This window comes from Typopeltis vanoorti, chromosome 12 (genome assembly GCF_054136105.1).
Source record: "Typopeltis vanoorti isolate ZY-2024b chromosome 12, IOZ_Tvanoo_1.0, whole genome shotgun sequence".
Taxonomy (NCBI): domain Eukaryota; kingdom Metazoa; phylum Arthropoda; class Arachnida; order Uropygi; family Thelyphonidae; genus Typopeltis; species Typopeltis vanoorti.
Genome location: NC_143560.1, coordinates 3,595,325 through 3,614,334, shown reverse-complemented (window position 1 = coordinate 3,614,334; position 19,010 = coordinate 3,595,325). Strand labels below are relative to the sequence as shown.

Here is a 19,010-nt window from a genome sequence, read left to right as displayed (position 1 = left end):
CCCCAAGCGGCAGACCAGGCGACAGGTCGGTTGGGAGTAGTACTAACAAGAAGTCGCATCTAAGTAACACGCGGACTCTGCAGAGGAAGTGGGAATAACGCGTAGTGAAAGAAGAAGAAGAAGATATATGTTGCACATTGTAAATCACGAGATGACGGCACTTGTCCGCTGTACTCTCTTCACGGGATGGTATTAATGATATCCTGGTGATGCTTATTGGATAATAACTCCTTCTCATTATCCAAAAGTGAAATGAGGATATAAACGATCTCGCCTAATCCCTGTAGGGAATAAAAGGCGTTAGCGAATTTTATTTCTTTATTTTTTTATTTTATGCTTGTAAATACTGTTACATTACTGATGTTCGAATGAAATATTATGATAATATCACCCAAATTGGCTTTACTTGAAAGAAGTTACGCTAGTGTTACTTAAATTTTGAAACAAGTATGTTGGGTACTGAAAGCTTGGGAAACACTGCCTAAGAGACCTAATGAAATGTCAGATATGAGTCGGGCTTTGCAGTTCAGGAAGGCAAGATCGTCGGATTCCTAAGCAGCTCTCTCTCTCTCTCTCTCTCTCTCTCTCTGTGTGTGTGTGTGTGTGTGTGTGTGTGTGTGTGTGTGTGTGTGTGTGTGTGTGTGTGTGCGTGTGTGTGTGTGTGTGTGTGTGTGCGTGTGTGTGTGTGTGCGTGCGTGCGTGCGTGCGTGCATGTGTGTGTGTGTGCGCGCGCGCATGTGTTTGTGTGTCACATAGTTGTTTATATCAGATCTACTGTCAAATTGACAACAAAACCAATAAATAATAACTAAGCAAATTCATTATTATGTAACCTGAACACAAGCTTCAAGGTGCATTCTGATATCTAATCATTACCCGTTTAGTACAGATTTTGCACTAAACGAACTAAAGTCATTACCTTACTTACGATTGAATACAAGCTAGAAATGTTTGGAAAAACTCATGGGACACAGCATCCGACTTACTGGACGACCTCTTATGGCCAACTTTCTATCCTTTGCACTCGGATGGCCAGTTTCCTCTATGATGATTCGGAAAATTGCTGAAAATTTATTTTCGCACTTGAGATTTCTTCACAAGTGCCAGAATATTCCCGGCCTGAGAGGGGTTAGCATATCTGCTCTCCAGTCAAAAGGTTGCGGGTTCGAATTCCGCTGTGGGAATAGATGTTTGTGATTGTGTGTGGAAATACTAGTGGTGGCGGCGGCGGTAGATGGCAATGGTGTAGTTGCGGTAAGTTGGTGGGTTGAATGGTGGCCACAGAATTGTAGAGCAGGTGCCCTCCCTCGATGAGTCTTTGAACTCCCTGGAGGTGTCAAACAATAATAATAATAATAATGATATCAAGGGTCCTGTACTTACACATACATTCTGATTCCATACATAAGTATTTTTCTCACAATCTTATAATTGATCTATGGTGTTTGCAATTCATCATACTCTTGCAACTTTATTCCAACCCCCCCAAAAAAAACCCTCGAAAGTCATTTATCTCCCCCCCCCCAATTTGGAAAGTAATAGGCAGATATTTGCTCCACATATTCTGAAGATATCTAGGCTTAGAGGATGTTGGCAGCAAGCAGATAAGTGGTACCTTCTTGGGTTTACTTTTTCTAATTATCGCCAGTTTTTTCCATGAAAAGTCCTGCTCGCTTGAGCCCAAATGCAACTAGCTCGCTAACTCGTAGATAGAAAGAATGAAAGAGAGAAAGAAGCTCGAAAATGGACTTCGTAAACATTGCCTATGCATTTCCTTAGAACATCGCTTTTTTTCCCCCCCCGTCATGGAACCACAGTTACAAGCTACACACATACGCACACAAATTTAAGCACTGTAAAAATAAATTCAAACATTAGAAAATAAAGGCCTACTAACTTTAAATCTGGCTGACAATAAACATGTTATATGCAGCACAGGCTGATATACACTGATGAAGAGTAGGTTTTAAAATTCCATTCGGTTGCCGATCCATTGGGAAAGATAATAAGGATATTCACCCTCCTAAGGTAATCAGAAGGGAGGAAAGCGTTTTTTTTATTTTCCATTGAAATATGAATAAAACAACTATTTTGACTAATAAAAAATTCAAAAGCAATAAATACATTCTCAAAGGCCTTCTATGACCACATCACTGATAGCTAAAGCCAATGCTACAAGTAATTTCGTAGCATGGGGAGCGTATGGGAGATTTGTGCCTAATATTCATGGTTCTAAACCCTAATATTATTGTCTGAAATAACGTGTTCCATGGTCAAATTTCTAGAATTGCAGAAAGAAAAAAACGAGTTAATAGCAACTAAAAACCTGACGACAAAGATCGACTAACTCGGGAACCTGCTGGAAAAAAAAAAAAAAACAAGATTCGGATATACTTTTTCAGCAGTGGAACAAACCATTTCCGCATGCTACATATTAAGAAAAATTTAAATAAGTATGGAAATGAAAAGTTGAAATAATTATATTAATAGAGAGATAAAACCTAATAAGCATTTCTCGATTTTGTAGTCATTATTTTCAATCCTCTTTTCTCTTTAGTTTCGCCAAAAACATACTTGCCCTTTGGTTGAAAAGATCTGAACTTGAATTCTGCTGAATATATGCGTGTAACATTTAAGGTGTGTTTTTACCATTTTCATTTACAAGCAGTGGCGCACTCAGGATTTAATCTTGGAGGGGGCCGAGTACTCATAACTTAATCTTGGGGATGGGGGGGGGGAAGAGATGAGTAGACGATTTGAGAATACACACTACGCATTGCATACGACCTATGACTAAGCACCTGTAGTGATCGCCAATACATGATACCGGTGATCTCTGGCCCGGTTCGGGCAAACAAAGTATTTCCCGAGCACCACTTCGTTTGCTTTGCGTTCACAACGGCCGTGATTCCCGAGAGCCAGAGGGTATTCCCACCTTATGCGACTGCTAATTCAAAGTACAGTAGTATAGAAATAGAAGGCAAATAAAAAATGAAAGTAAAAAAAAAATAATAATAAATTTCATTAGGAAAAGATTTTTGGAAATTTTTCTAGTCTTTTTCCCCCCTCTTTCTTTTGGGGGGAGCCAGGGCTCCTTGGCCCCCTCCCTGGGTGCGCCAATGTTTACAAGTGACAGAATTTTTCGTCCCGAAAGCTGTGACTAAAATGGCTAAGAGTGAAATACCGAAATAGGGAGACATACAGGAAAGTAGGAGGAACTGACAGACTGTAGATAACTGTCATGGCTCAAGGCTTTGGTTTTCTCTTCGTAGCAATAAATATAACTTTTTGCAAAATTATAAAGAAAATCTCAAAATAAATACAATTCTCTTAACCAGAGATAAAATAACCGATTTATTAATTATGAAAATGACGGATCCGGACTTCAATTTCAAGGACAGCGATTGATAAATAACCGTATGGGAGAGAAACTTTTATTGTTTATAATCAAAGGCGACAGACGTGGTTGCATCGGCATATTGAAAGAACACAATAAAATTATCTTATCAAAATAAACCACGCCTCCAATGACGTTGGGAGCATTACACCATTTGAACAGTAAGGGCTGGTTCAGCGATGGCGAGTATTGCTTGGGTGATTGCTTTTTTCAGGGCAAGTAAGTTTGTTTCTTTATATAAAATGAAATATATTCAATAATATAATTTTATACCAATGGTTACTTTCTTATTTTCTTTTCAAGCTAGCAGTGTAAATAAAAGTTGCACAAAATACTTATAGTTGTCACTATTACAACACGTAATGAAAGGAAATGATTGCCACAAGCTGAGGCGTTTTTATTTGGCTTTAACGATCACGTGATTTAATTCATCTCGAAGCACCAAAAAAAAAAAAAAAAGAGAGAGAATGAAACTGAAGAATTTGTTTAATTGTTCGGGCTGCTTTTTTATTTCACAGCGAATCTCTGCAAATCTGCAAATATTTAGAATTTAGAATATACATATCCGCGCGGGCACATACACATAAAACCGTGTAAGCGCCAGTGGGCGTGGAAAAATTCTGAAGTTTTTTTTTTTTCCCCATTTAATGCAATTTATTATTTTTAGCGTTAATAGCATTTAAACTTTTATTATATGTTTGTTGCACTCTTTCTTTCTCTCTCTCCCCCCCCCCCCCCTCCCCGCCTATGTTTTCTAGATATGATTTGTTTATAAATTTAATTGCATGGCTTAAAATATCACAAAACGTACTCATTTTTACTTTCTCTCTCTCTCTCTTATACATCCAATCTCTCTCTTTGGTTAAAGTGTGTGTCTGGGGGGGGGGGGGGGATTCCTTCCTGAGGAGATGAACGTGACACTTCTGTAACCTACTGAACTGGTTCATAGTATATTGCGACATAAGAAATTTAACATTATGTTTCCAGAAGAAAATTGCCTAAAAGTTTGAGAAACTCAGGTTTTTCATCTTGCAAAACAAGCAAATCGGCCAGAAGAACCCACGGAGTTTACAGACCTCACTGCCTTAACTGCTTTGGTCATAAATCCAAAATAAAATAAGAATAAAGATTTGAATCCCTTCCAGTTATTATGAAGTGAAAACTTACAGAAATAATTCCGTTTTTAAAATTGGAAGAATTACACTTAACGGCTCTAATATATCAAAAGTTCTAAAGATCCCCCTGAATCCTTAAGTTCTTGTATTTAATATGGTAGTTCATAGTTCATTCTTGAACCGCACGGTTATCCTAGTAGCTTTGCGCTTCGCAACCATATGCCTGGGGAAGGAGTGTCCCAGGTTCGATTCCCGTTGTAGACGTGAGGAATTTGAGGATTTTCCTCAGGCATTGCCAAGTTAGCCGGTCTTGGGCGCGGTCAGTAGGGTTTTTTCCGCCAGTTTATCTGGCGTTTTTTATCCCGCAAGCAGGCAAACCGACCCCATGAACATACGCCTCTACAGTCAAAAATATATCCCCCCCCCCCCCAGCGGCAGACCAGGCGACGGGTCGGTTGGGAGTAGTACTAACAATAAGTCGCATCTAAAGTAACACGCGGACCCTGCATGGGAAGCGGGAATAACGCGTAGTAGAAGAAGTTCATAGTTCATTCTTCAGGAGTCTTTCTACCCTCAGGGAGCATGAAGGACTGGTAGTGAGCTTTTTTTTATTTTTTCCCAAATAATGTGCTTCCACTACTACTGTGATTTAAAAAAAAAAAAAAAAAAAAAAAAAAAAAAAAAACGGAATATGATGCCGTCATTCTGACCCTATGTGCGCCTTGAATGTCAAAGATTTCCCTTAATGGCATGATGGGGGGGGGGGGATAATAATATAAATAAATAAATAATGAAAATAAAAATAAATACATAAATAATAAAATATCTCTCCAGCAGTGTAATTTTTCTTTTCTTTTATTTATTTATCAGTGGAGCTTGAACACTATTAAAAATACATAATATACTTCTGAATGCATAAGTTATGATTAATATCTTGTTTATTTAAAGTGGCACTTCGAACGTGTATTAATATATTGTATGTTTTTCATATAAATTTAAATAATAAAAATGCAGATTATGAACTTCAAGCATAAAATGAGAATTCTAAGCTGAAAAAAAAAATTACTGAGTGACCAATTTATTAGGTACACCCCCAATATTAGCAATTAAAGTGAATGAATCGCACTAATCAGCATGGACACTAGAGATTGCGTGGGACAAAAATTCTGCTCTTGTCATTTCATGCCGAACGGACAGATCGGGGTATAAAAAAAAAAAAAAAAAAAGCCAGGATCATCATTGAAGTGGTGGTCTTGGAAATGTCTTCTTTCACTTCTTTAGGCACTGACTGGAATTACAGCAGAAACAACTAAATCTGATACTGAGATATTATGTCTTTAACTGAGTGTTGAGCCTCTGTAGCTCAGTCAGTACAGACGAAGCCCTTTGGTGGGAAAAATCTGGATTCGATTTCCGTCCATCACCACCGAGGAACCTTTATATGGTCTCTTTTGACTAAAAGTAAGTTAGCCAGTCTCATGCGAAGGTAGCGGTTTTTTCGTCCTTCAGAACAGGCAAATCGGCCCGTGAATACACATGGATCTAGAGTCATAAAATGCATACTTAATTCTCTCATTAGGAGGGATTAATCAGTCCTAAGGGACGATGGATGAACATTGGAAACCCCATACGAATAAATAAATAACCTGAGTGTTCTCCAGCGAGTATGACTCTTTTGCGAAGTGAAACCCTGAGCTGCTAGGAAGAACGTCTTTTCATCGCCATGTTAACTACCTCTCCTTCAGCTGAAAAATCCAATATCACAGTTCTTTGCATTCGAAGATTTGGAAAAGGCCCGAATTCGGTGTCAGGAGCAGCATAAAGGAGCGAGGAAGTCTTGCAGAACGATTATTATTATTATTATTATTATTAAACCTTCATTTGTGTGTGTGTAATAGTGGGACCTCGCGGGAGGTCCCACTATTACACACACAGTTTATCATACTGCGCCTTAAATATCTTCACTGACTCCGTACTCACTACACTCTCAAGCAATGCATTCCACAAATCACTCACCACTCTCCATAAAAAAACCTGTTCCTCACCCCTTGCTCACACCCTCCTCATACGACTTCCAGGAATGACTTCTTGTTCTCTGCCTGTCTTCACCCATTCTGTGCAAAACCTCTCCCCACATTAATCTCGTAATAACTACTTAACAGCTTATATGTCTCTATCATATCCCCTCTCCTCCTCCTCCTCTTATTAACCAATTTCTGCAAATTGCATTTTCTCAATATGTCTTAACATACTCAACATTCAGAGACCAGAAACCACCTTAGTCAATCGCCTTTGGAACTTTTTCAATATATCTTTTTGAAAATATGGTGACCAAATCTGTGCACAGTAATCCATACGTAGCCTGACCAAACCCTTATGCAAGGAAGCCATAACATCCTTACTTCTACAAGTCAATATCCTCCTCATAATTCCCATTATCCGCTGTGCTATAATTTTTAGCAACATGTCCCCCGAAATTTTAGATCCTTTTTCACAATCACTCTTAAATCTCTCATCTTTCCCTACCTCTTCCACGATATTTCTACTGATTATGCTGCCCAAATTATTTCAAAACCTTACACTTCGTAACATTGAACTGATAATCACACTCATTTATCCGTTCAGACAGTGCATTCGAGTTCTCTTGCAAAGTCACCGCTTCTGCTCTACATACTGCCATTCAGACCTCTCCCAATATCATTTACATACAAATAAACAGCAATTAACCCAAAACAGATCCTTGGGGGAAATGGCGCACTCAGGATTTAATTTTTTTAGGGGGGGGGGGGCAAGCACTCAAGATTTAATCTTTTTTGGGGGGGCGAGCTAAGTAGACGATTTGAGAATACACACTACGCATTACATACAACATATGACTGAGAATCTGCAGTGATCGCCAATACATGACACCTGTGATCTCCTTTGGCCTGGCTCGGGCAAACGAAGTAGCGCTCGGTCCGACGGAGCAATACTTCGTTCGCCTCGCGTTCAACAGTGTACCCTATAGCTCTCGGGCCGTGATTCCCGAGAGCTATAGGGTATTCTCACCTTATGTGACCGCTAATTCATAAGTAGTATAGAAATAGAAGACAACACAACATAAATAAGAAAATTAATTTCAATTAGGAAAAGATTTTTTTTTTTTGGAAAATTTTGTAGTGTGTTTTTCTTTTTCTTTCCCCCCCCCCTTCCTGGGTGCGCCACTGCTTGGGGTATACCACATAATAACTTTCATCTTCTAGGATATCGCTCCTCCATAGACAACTCGCTGATACCCATCAGACAGCCAATATCTAAGTATATCACGTGTACGCATCAACCTTATCCAATGCATAATACATTTGTCACCTTATTATAATAGATAAGCAGATTGCTAAAATAGGATCCTCCTTTTTAAGGGAAAAAAAAACATGCTGGCCACCAAATAGTATTTTTCTGTTGTCAATCCAATTCTGAATCTCGATCCTAATTAACCTCTCTAATGCTTTAACCACAACTTCAGACACACCCGACTGGCCTTCAAAGCCTTAGTCATCCTTTACGTCTTCAGCCTCGTCCACCACCCCCAAAATCCCTCACGAAAACCTAATTGTGAAAAACAGTGGAAAAGGAGTACACTATCAAGTTCAGCAAAACATTAATACACAACATGATGCATTGAGAGGAATGGACGAAGAGGATGTCAAAATCTCATCTACGGTACGTTATAGGGTATTTAACTTAATACAGTTTCACTCAGTTTACGTACAGTTTTAACATACAATCTTTTAAATAAGAACCTTTGTATGAAGTTAAATTTCTATTTCCTTCTCGCTGCAAAAATTCATATGCACTTTTTGTTTGTTTCTTGTTCCTTCTTTTTTTCTTTAATTCAAAGGAAGATTTTTCCTCGTGTTTTCAGTTCTGGAGGTTTCTAGTCAGATGTATTGATAATTAGGCCAGTTTCAATGAATTATTCAAAGGCGTGCAAAAACAAACGAGGCATTGCGGCAGATCTATACTACCTTTCTCTCGAGATGCGGAACCATACTTCAAATTCTCCTCAATATATTTTCTTCTTTTTTTTGTTTACCATCTGTTGAAGGGTTAATAATTTTAAACTGAATTGTACATTAAGTGTAGCTTTTTAATATTAATAATAAATAAATTATAAAAATAATATCTAACACACAGTTCATGAGGTAGCCACCGTAAGAGTGATTGTTTCTGTATGAAGTAATTACTTTGTATTAGTGCTTATTTTGTTAAGCATAGGTACCAGCTGTTAGTTTGGTACGCTAGGTAAATATGTAAAAAATTACACAACTACCTAGTACCCGTATGTCAAAACGTCATTGTTAATATAACGGTGTCTGTGAGGCGTAGCGAATTAAAATTAAAACGAATTTTATTAAAACACTGCTTTGCATTGTTTTAATAAAAATAAATTAGAAATCACTTCATGTAATAATATTTATGACATTTAAATTACCATTTTCCTTTGCATGTTATAGTAAATATTGTCATGGCCAAGTGGCTTCTCTAAAACCTGATAAATGTTTATGATAGGAAGGTTAATCATCTCTGCATTCTTTGTTATGTCTGTAAATTAAGAGTGATCTTCTGGCAGTTGCCTATTTTGCTCGATGAAAAACCCGAGTTTCCGGGAGAAAAAAACATGGCTACCTCCTCCTTATGAGACTGGATAACTTGTGTTCGCTTGAAAAGCTCTGATAAAAGTTCTTTGCGTACTGGACAGGATTCGAATCCAGGTCTTTCCAACCAAAGGGCTCATCGAAACAGTTTGCTACAAAGACTTCAAATTTAAATTATGAATGCCTATTTAAATAATTATAAATTTTTATATGAATGTGTAATTTTGTAAACAGAGCCGTACTTTCCCCGAGGCGCTAGAGTGCTTCAGGGCTCCTACTCATTGTTTGGGACCTTTAAATTGTCCCTAATTTTTTGGAGCTTCTGTCCTGTGCGCCTGTGCATAAGTACGGCCCTGTTTGTAAATCATAGGAAGAGGACTATTGACTAATATTAACCGTCTTGAAAAATGTAATTAACTTTTTATAAAAAATCAAAATATTTACATTGTAAAAATTTAGAATTATATTGTTTCAATTGTTTTACAATATAATCCTGAAAACGCCTTATTGCTTACAATTCAGGCATCCTCACTGAGGTGATTAGCGAAAAATTGAAGTGCTGTATATTTTTGTATGTAATCTCAAGTCTTGTCATTTCACCTGGCTTAATAGACGAGTGGTTTTCCAACAATAATACCTGATAACTAGTTCTATGCTGATGGAAGGTTTCACGCTACTTCCCATGGGATCGATCGCTGTGTTCTCGCACACGAAACATCGATGCGCATTTCAGTGGTAGTGATATACCTATATAAAGATCAGGAAATAACTCCAATGATTACAATTTTTTATCAATAAAACTTTTTACGGACCGAATACTTTAGCAACTAGAGAAATTGGAATTAGAGAAAATGAATGAATAGTTGTGGTCAGTTCAATAGAGCAGTGCCCATGAAAATTCTTCTGGGGATTTCAAAGAGAGAGAGAGAGAGAGAGTGAGTCAGTGAGAGAAAGAGTCATCCATAGAGCGAAGCAAGATCTTTCGTCTAAAAAAAACAACAAAAAACAGGATTGTGTTTTGATAGCATTGATCACTAGATTACATCCACTCCATATGAATATCGTGAGAAGATTAGTTTTTAAAGTAGTGGTAACAGAAAATCATGAAGCTTAAATCATTTAAATAGTACAAGATTTCTTGAATGAATAAAAGGAATAGAGTGTAGTGTTATCAGGGAAACTTAATAGAATATGAGCTTTACGAGAGGCGATCGTTAATATATAACAGGGAGTGTATCAGAAAGCACAGAGCCATTAGGTATCCCAATGTTGATGGAGAAATCTGATGAGAGGAAACCTTTCACCTTGACACTCAATGAATATTCTGGGAGGACACTGGCAATCAGGTCACAAAGAGTAGGAGACCATAAGATGATAGATTAGTAAGGAAACCAGTCCGCGCGGTTAGCCTAGTGGCTTTGCGCTTTGCAACCATATGCCTGGGGAAGGAGTGTCCTGGGTTCGATTCTCGTTGCCGACGTGAGGAGCTGAAGGATCTTCCTCAGCCATAGCCAAGTTAGCCGGTCTTGGGCGTGGACAGTAGGGTTTTCCCCCAATTTAGCTGGGGTTTTTTCATCCCACAAGCAGACAAACCGGCCCCGTGAACACACGAATCTACAGCCATAAATACTTACCCCCCCCCAGGAGGAAGCTCAACTTGCCCCAATAGGATGGGAGAGAAAAGGGAGGAAACTCCATATGAATAAATAAAATAAAGTAAGAAAGAACTAGATATCACACACGATCAATAACTTGGAAATATCAAGAATAACAACATGAGTTGCTCCAAATCTTTCCATGGTTGGCCCGAGTTCAACTAAAAGTAGGTAAGGTTAGAGAGGTGTTATGCTGAACAAGAATTTCGGAATCCATATTGGTGTTCTCTAATTAGCTGATTAGTCTCCAGAAAGTGAAAAGGCTGGGGTTAACTTTAATCAATTAATCATTAATTAATAATCAATTTAATTAATCACCATCCCATCACTTTTGAGAGTGTGTTGAGGTGAGAGCAATGGGAACAATAGTCTTGTGGTTCAATTTTATTTCCTTTTTATAAGGATAGGCTGGATAAAGACTTGCATCCATGGTGTTGGGTAGATGCCAAAACGTACGGCAGTTTATGTAGACTATCCACGATGGGTGTTAACGTTGAAACGCAAGTTTTTAGCACAAATAGAGGATACCACCTGAACCAGGAGACTTGCTAGTATTGAGATTGTTGAAGGTTTTTCTGATGTTCTCATGAAAGATCAGAAGAGGCATGCTAAGAGCAGTTTGTGTTACAGTATGAGGTGGCTGACATAGATAAGGCAGGCCTCTCTGGCATAAGTCGTTTTCTCCTCTATTGCATCCATGGTGTTGGGTAGATGCCAAGAAATACGGCAGTTTATGTAGACTATCCACGATGGGTGTTAACATTGAAACGCAAGTTTTTAGCACAAACGGAGGATACCACCTGAACTAGGAGACTTGCTAGTATTGAGATTGTTGAAAGTTTTTCTGATGTTCTCATGAAAGATCAGAAGAGGCATGCTAAGAGCAGTTTGTGTTACAGTATGAGGTGGCTGACATAGATAAGGCAGGGCTCTCTGGCATAAGTCGTTTTCTCCTCTATTGCATCCATGGTGTTGGGTAGATGCCAAGAAATACGGCAGTTTATGTAGACTATCCACGATGGGTGTTAACATTGAAACGCAAGTTTTTAGCACAAATGGAGGATACCACCTGAACTAGGAGACTTGCTAGTATTGAGATTGTTGAAGGTTTTTCTGATGTTCTCATGAAAGATCAAAAGAGGCATGCTAAGAGCAGTTTGTGTTACAGTATGAGGTGGCTGACATAGATAAGTCAGACCTCTCTGGCATAAGTCGTTTTCTCCTCTAATGACCGCCATGGCACACGTTTTATATTTGGTCCTTAGGAGGTCTGCTTTGGATTTGTTGATTTCTTTTGATTTGTCACACTTTATGCTAACGTATTATCCTGCAGGTTTTAGAATTCATGTAAAAAAGCCAGTTACTCCAATGTGATATGCACAAATCGTGTCATCAAATTGACTCCATGACATATTGTTGGTCCAAGGATCAACCACTAAGATTTTTAATATTTTAATTAAAATTCCTTTCATACAATATCCATGAATGCTTCTTGAAGGAAGCGAGGAATAGCTACATCAAAGGACTACAGGATTAGTGTTGCAAAATGAAAATTTAGAACAGCTAAATCTTAAAAAAAAAGAGCTAAAAAGAAGTTTAAAATAAAAATGTGAAGCTAAAATTTTAAAAGTAGTAGCTGATACTTTTAAGTTACTTACTTTATTCAAGTTGAAGTGATACTTGCATATAAGTGGCTAAATACATCTTCCATGTGGTCTTCTGCACTTAATTCACCCAGGTTTTCACTTAGATTTTCAGCTTTATTATATGTGGCCATCGTTCCAATATTACTCACTGTTGATGCTGGTAAATGATAGTCTGTACAGCACTTGCTGTCACGCCTGAGGCCATACTTGACTGACAAAATAGCTGTCAACATTGGCAATTCCACCTTGTTTCTTAATTTAGTTTTAACTACATTCATGGAACAAAAAATTCGTTCAATTTCCGCATTGAAATTTGGCAGTATTAATAAATTTATTGCGCACTGAGCAATTTAAATGGATTCATTCCAGGTGCATCTTTATATTCTCGTACTTAAGTGGAGAATAGCTCAGTGTTTTTTCTATATTTGTCCATTTATTTAAGTGGATAGTATAGTACTGGTATTCAGAAGCAGCAACATCTTTTTCTGTTTTCAGCATTATTTCTAAGATGAGAGTAACAGGTTTTTTATATTTTAGGGTATTGTCAACAGAAAAAGAAGATATCATTCTTAAAATATTCAAGTTTTCAGGCAACCTTTGCTTAAGCTGTTTGAAGAGACTAACAAGAAACTGTCTTGCTCTACTTCTAAGATTTCGCTCATCATTTTGCGTTATTTTCTTTTGTGTCATCAACTCTGAAATTTTTCTTTCAAATCTGTAACCAAGATTTGGATTAGGATCCAAATAGTCATCAATCTCTGACTCTAGAGGGTCGACTGTGGATGATGGTAGAAAGGTCTTCAAATAATCTCATCTTATCCGCACTGTTAGATTCGAAATGTTTGTTAACTTGCTGAACTTGAACTAGAACAGGATGCAAAAATAAAAGATACAGCAGATTCCTTTCATCTTTGTACATCTCCCACAAAATTTGAGCTTTGTAACATTTCTTAGTCACACTCACGACTTCGAAGTGAGTTTTTAATTCCAACCACTGGCTGAGAATTCTATCTACTGCAGGTTCAATGGAGAGCCACCTTGTTGCACAATTGCTTACAATTTTCAGAGGAGCATCATTTTCGTTGATAGTCTGATACAGTTCTTTGTATGCTGCTTGTCTTGAAGAAGAATGTGAAAACCACTTATAAGTTTCGGCAACTAAAAATTCTAATTTTCTTGGGAGAGATTCTGCACAAGTGCGAGACATTGCCAGTTGTAATGAATGGCATACACATCTAATTAAAATTAAGAAAGGAATATATGCCTTCAGTTGTTCATGAACGCCATTATTGACACCAACCATAACACTGGCGTCTGTACCAATTGTAATGAGATTTTTAATGTCCAGTTTCTTGGTCAAGAGCTCTTTTTTCAGTGCCGCCTCAATATCACTAGCGTCACACTTTTATAGAAACACCATGCAAAGAAATGTATGCATAATTTTGTTGAATTTCTTGCTATAATAAATGATGGCCATTCCTAAAATCTTATTCACTGTGTTACCATTCGATTCGTCTATTAGCAAGCTGAAATTTTCACCTCCAATGTCCATAATTAGATCTTCTTCAAAATGCTCACTTAGAATATTCTTTACAATTGTAGAGCACTTAGTTCGGTGCATTTTAACGTTTGGCATAATTTGACTGTCTGGGATGATATTTTTGCAAAGATTTACTAGATGATCGCAACTGTTGAATGATGAGTGACAACAAAGAAATAATGCTAACCTACCTTCAAAGTTAGCAGTCTCATCAGACTTTTTCATAAGCATATTTGTAATAGGAACAGCCTTATATGAAACTGCAGCAAGATGTTTCTTTGTTTTGCTATGCTTTACAACCTGACAATTTTTTTGCAGCTATATCACATCTGCAAAACTTACAGTGGCCTTTTGTAGCGTCACCAGGAACTTTACACAACCATTTACTAAACATTCTCATTTGCAACCACTCCCTCCTAAACTTTTGCTTGTAAGCTTTATTTTTCTCTTTGCTCATTTTTGAAGAAGGCTATTCAACTCTTTACTGCAACGAATTACGATCAATCTTTGAAAACTTCCCACTCGCTATCTTAACTATCAACAAGAACACTGTGCAATCAACTTTAAGGGGAGAAAATGGCAGACTGTTGGGCCACGTGACTGACTGATGACGTCATCATGCGTTTGAAACATGTACGATGCTCGCACCAAACGTACAATACAATTCCTTATTAAATGCGAACATCTGGAAAACTTTTAAAACAATTTCTTAAACAGTAAGTTATAAAAACATCTAAAAAGAGCTTAAACTAGTTCTGAAGGAGCTAGATTAAAATTTTTGGAGCTAGGGAAGAAAAAAAAGAGCTAGATCTAGTTCCAAAAGAGCTAAATTGGCAACACTGTACAGGATGTCAAAGACTGCGTACTAAAAATGTATGCGATAAACCATGAAAGGGCTGAGCGTCTACTTTTGGCGAGAGTAGAATAAAACTAAAAGATTAATGAAGCATTAGGTGAATTGTGAAGTTGAATCGCTCCAGTAATTAACTACCACCTTCAACTTTGATCATAGTCAACCTGTACCTACTCAAATTATTAGCGTAGAAATAAAACAAGTGAATAGTAACTAAAGACACGTGAAATTAATTCATAGGCAAACTGGAAACAAACCATGCTGGTGGCAGTGGATGTAATCGGACTACTAAGGGTAGCAATATGTTACTGTGATTCCGATAAATGTAACCGTGCCATGCCATTCTGCAAGATATCAGTTTCCTATATAAAGACAACCAAGTAGATGTACTCTTCGTGTTGCAGTTATATTGTGCTGCAGCAAGTAAATAGAAAATATTCACGTGGCATCGATTGAGCCTGTTTGACAATTCTGAAGTTGACAAATCGCTGCCGTATGCTTATCAATTCTGTTAAATTTGTAGCAGGAAATTAAGTTCATATTTGAAGTTAAAATATTGAAATTTTTAACTTCAGAACATTGAAATTAAGCCTCAACATATTGAACTAAAGAAAATCATTCTCTCCAGTACTGTATCTAGAGTGGAGCAAACGGAAAATTCGTCTAACTTGGAAGTAGCAAAGTTCGATGCCACAGTTTATGAAAAAAAATATATAGAAAAAAACTAAGAGGAAATCGACTGGAGTGGGAGAATAATTATCATTTCTGGAAATCGCAAAAATATCTACTTTTCTTGCGGTCTATTATTCCATTCAGCATAATCCCTGTCCCCGTTTGATTTTAAGAGTATTTCAGTGAGATATGAAATGGATTTCGAGCATTTGTATTAAAATGTTTATCGATTTACAATACAGTTATAGTGTTTACAACCTAAAAACAATCACCAGTATACTTGCTTTTACGTCTAGTAAAAGCAGTCATACAACGCCACGTAAAAACACTTCATGGCGTTGTCATTATCTTTGACAGATTGGAATAAATTTGGTTATCTGAGGAAAGATGAGGGCTTGACTAACAGCACGAATAACGGCAGCAGTATTCTGATAGTCAAGGAATTGTGGAAAAAGAAATGCATCAGTAATATGGGGGGGGGGGAGAGATAGAGATAATCAGCGTAAAAGACGCAGTGCAAGTATGACTAAAGAAAGTGAGCCGTATCATAGATAGTATTTAGATAGTATACCACTTTATATTATTCAGAGAATTGGCCACTATTTCCCCCTGTTCGCTATAAGCTTCCGATAAACTCTTTTAAGACCTTGATGATTTTCATCGAACAAAAATAATCGCCTAAGAGATCGATGATTTCCAGCATCTGCTGCTACACCATGTGAAACAACCGCCGTAACAACAATGTGAACAACTAATTAGATTACGTATCATTATCATCATCATTGATTCTTACTTTTACGGCCACTGCTGGTTAATTATTCTTCAATTTCCCAAAATGGTCATCAGCCTATAGAATATATTTTGTATAAAACCTCTGTAGATTTGCTGGTTTCAACCACGCTGTTTGGTTGGAAAGACTTGAGTTTGAATTCCGTCTAGGACGCGACGAACCGTTATCAGAGATTTCAGCGGAAGGTGAACCAGTCTCATACAGTGGTGGAAAGTTTTTCCTCCCGGAAACTGGTATTTTAACCCCCCCCCCCATCAGACAAAAAGCTGGAAAATAATACATTTGCATGCATAAAATACTTATAGAAATAGGACTAAGTATCTTCCTAAAATTATAATGGACATAATAGACGAAATGTCGGCCAGAATCCTGGAAATTCACTATTCTGACACTTAATTTTTATCTGCTGATCAAAAAAGTGGGGTATTGATAGTAGAATATGTGTGGTAATATCACTGCATCGATATTTGAAAGAAAAAAACATGACCTGACATCGAATAGAAAAAATGTCAAAAGTGACAATTAAATTTGAATATACATCAGATAATCATGCATTTATATTAGTGCTCGCCCTAAGGACTTTAGTCACTGCTTGATCTTCATATAGCGGCTGATATGGTGATACTTTTACTCCACATCTTTTTGAGAACTCTAGTTATAACTGATAACATCAACCACTTTCAATAATTTTCACCCAGAATTATCGCCCATAATATGGCTAAACATTATCAAATGCTTTACAAAGAGTAGGTATTTTCATGCTTGCAATTATATATTTTTTTAAATTCCAAAAGTATATTATTAATTTATAAATTGAACTGTAGCAAAGTGTAATAATTAGTATATACTATCTCTCACAGATATTATTATTATTATTATTATTATTTCTGACACCTCCAAGGAGTCCGAAGACTCATCGCGGGAGGACACCTACAACTGATATACCTGTCTCAACCACTATACCGAACCTCTACTACGAATCGTCTCCATCAACGCCATCTACAGCCCATTTCCACTACCACCACAACTGGTATTCCATGTCTGTAAATTGCGTGTGTTCTGAAGGGCCGATTTGTCTGTATGCGGGATGAAAAACCCGAGTTCCCGGGAGAAAAAATCCTCCTGCCTCTGTATGAGATCGGCTAACTCACCTTCGATTGAAAATCGTCCAGATAAAGATTCCTCCCGTCGCGACGAGAATCGAACTTAGGCCTATTCCAATCGAAGGACAAAATGTACCGTCGTTCTTCCAATTGCGCTATATATATATGAACAAACAGTAAGCCAGAAAGATATGCATTATCTTATACTTTGTGTTTTAATTGGTGCCACTACCCGATGTTCATGCAACCGTATGAAATATATATGAAATATATTCATATATATCTCATATATGAAATATATGAAATCTTATTATTAAGAATTAACACAGTCAGTTGTCTTCCTGAAGAGTTCTGTCGATTACATTGCAGTAGGCAATTATTGGATCGGTGCTCATAGTTTATTCTTATTCTTATTATTATTGTAATCAAGAGCCACCTCCAGAGGGAGGCCACATACTACACACACCCGCTATCATACTTGTTCTTGAATTCATTGACACTACTTGCACTCACAACATCCAATGGCAATTCATTTCAATCACGCTCCACCTTATGAGAGAAAAATCTAGCCTTCAACCCCTTCTTAGGCATTCATTCTCAGCTTTCAAGGATGCTCTCTTGTCCTTTTCACACCTCCATAAATTGAAAAATTCCATCAACTAAATCCTGTATGAACCTTTAAGAAGTTTGTGAGTCTCAGCCATGTCACCCATCTTTCATCTGTTTGCTAGTGTCTACAAATTTTCAATATATCTTCATAATCAGTATTCTACAATCCTCATTTCATTTTTAACACTCCCTTTTGCAGTTTCTCTTCACTGTATCAGAATCACAACAGAAACCAGAAGACCAGACCTGCGCACAATAGTTGAAATGAGGTCTTATCAAAGCCTTGTAAATAGGCAAAAATGACATCCTTATTTTTACATGTGAAAGTTCGTTTCAGAATTGAAATCATCTTTTGAGTTGTATTTGCAATCTACATGGCCCCTGAACTTCAACTTGCTATCCACTAACACTCCAAGATCCCAGCCTCATCAGTTTCTGTCTAGCACAATTCCATCAATATAATATGACACTGGATATCTAATCACGCCAAAGTGGCTGACTTTACATTTACTGACATTGAACTGACAGCCAATTATCCATACCCACAATTCTAGCCTATTTAAATCACTCTGCAAATCTTCATTAACATACAGATTGAATAACAGTAACCGAAGGACCAATTCTTGTGGTACCCCACTGCTTATCTTAAATTTCAAAGACTCCCATTCCCCCCATATACATGTTTTTTGGCAGTATACATGATATCTGACAGTCAGGTGTCCTCTTATCCAAGCTGACATTTTATAGAAAGTATAAAAATATTGTGTTAGGATTAAGGACCACGAGATGGCGGCAATTCATGAGCCGTCATTCCACTGCGGACTGCTGTCGTTAGTGATAACCTTAGGCCAGCTATCTCTGACTAACTACCAGTCAGTGGTTAAATCCAGCCAGGGCTCGGCCCTGCTAAAACGGAACTTTTTTGTGCACCGGGCCGAAACATTTTCCTGTTTTGTGACTTTTTTGCCCTTTACTGTAAGTATGCCTACATTGTTG

The 19,010-nt window shown here is 37.5% G+C and overlaps 1 protein-coding gene across 5 annotated transcripts in view; it reads left to right on the top strand.

Moving 5' to 3' along the window:
* The first annotated feature begins 3,564 nt into the window (after positions 1 to 3,564).
* The window catches only part of LOC150100549 (uncharacterized), an 844,187-nt gene continuing 828,741 nt past the window's right edge, over positions 3,565 to 19,010 (top strand). For all 5 annotated transcript variants that reach the window (XR_016549159.1, XM_090401348.1, XM_090401347.1 and 2 more), the window contains exon 1: positions 3,565 to 3,616. Coding sequence is in view for 4 of the 5 variants with exons in the window: in XM_090401348.1 (XP_090257474.1) it covers positions 3,577 to 3,616 (40 nt within the window). In the remaining variant the exon portion in view is untranslated. The remainder of the gene's footprint in view (positions 3,617 to 19,010) is intronic.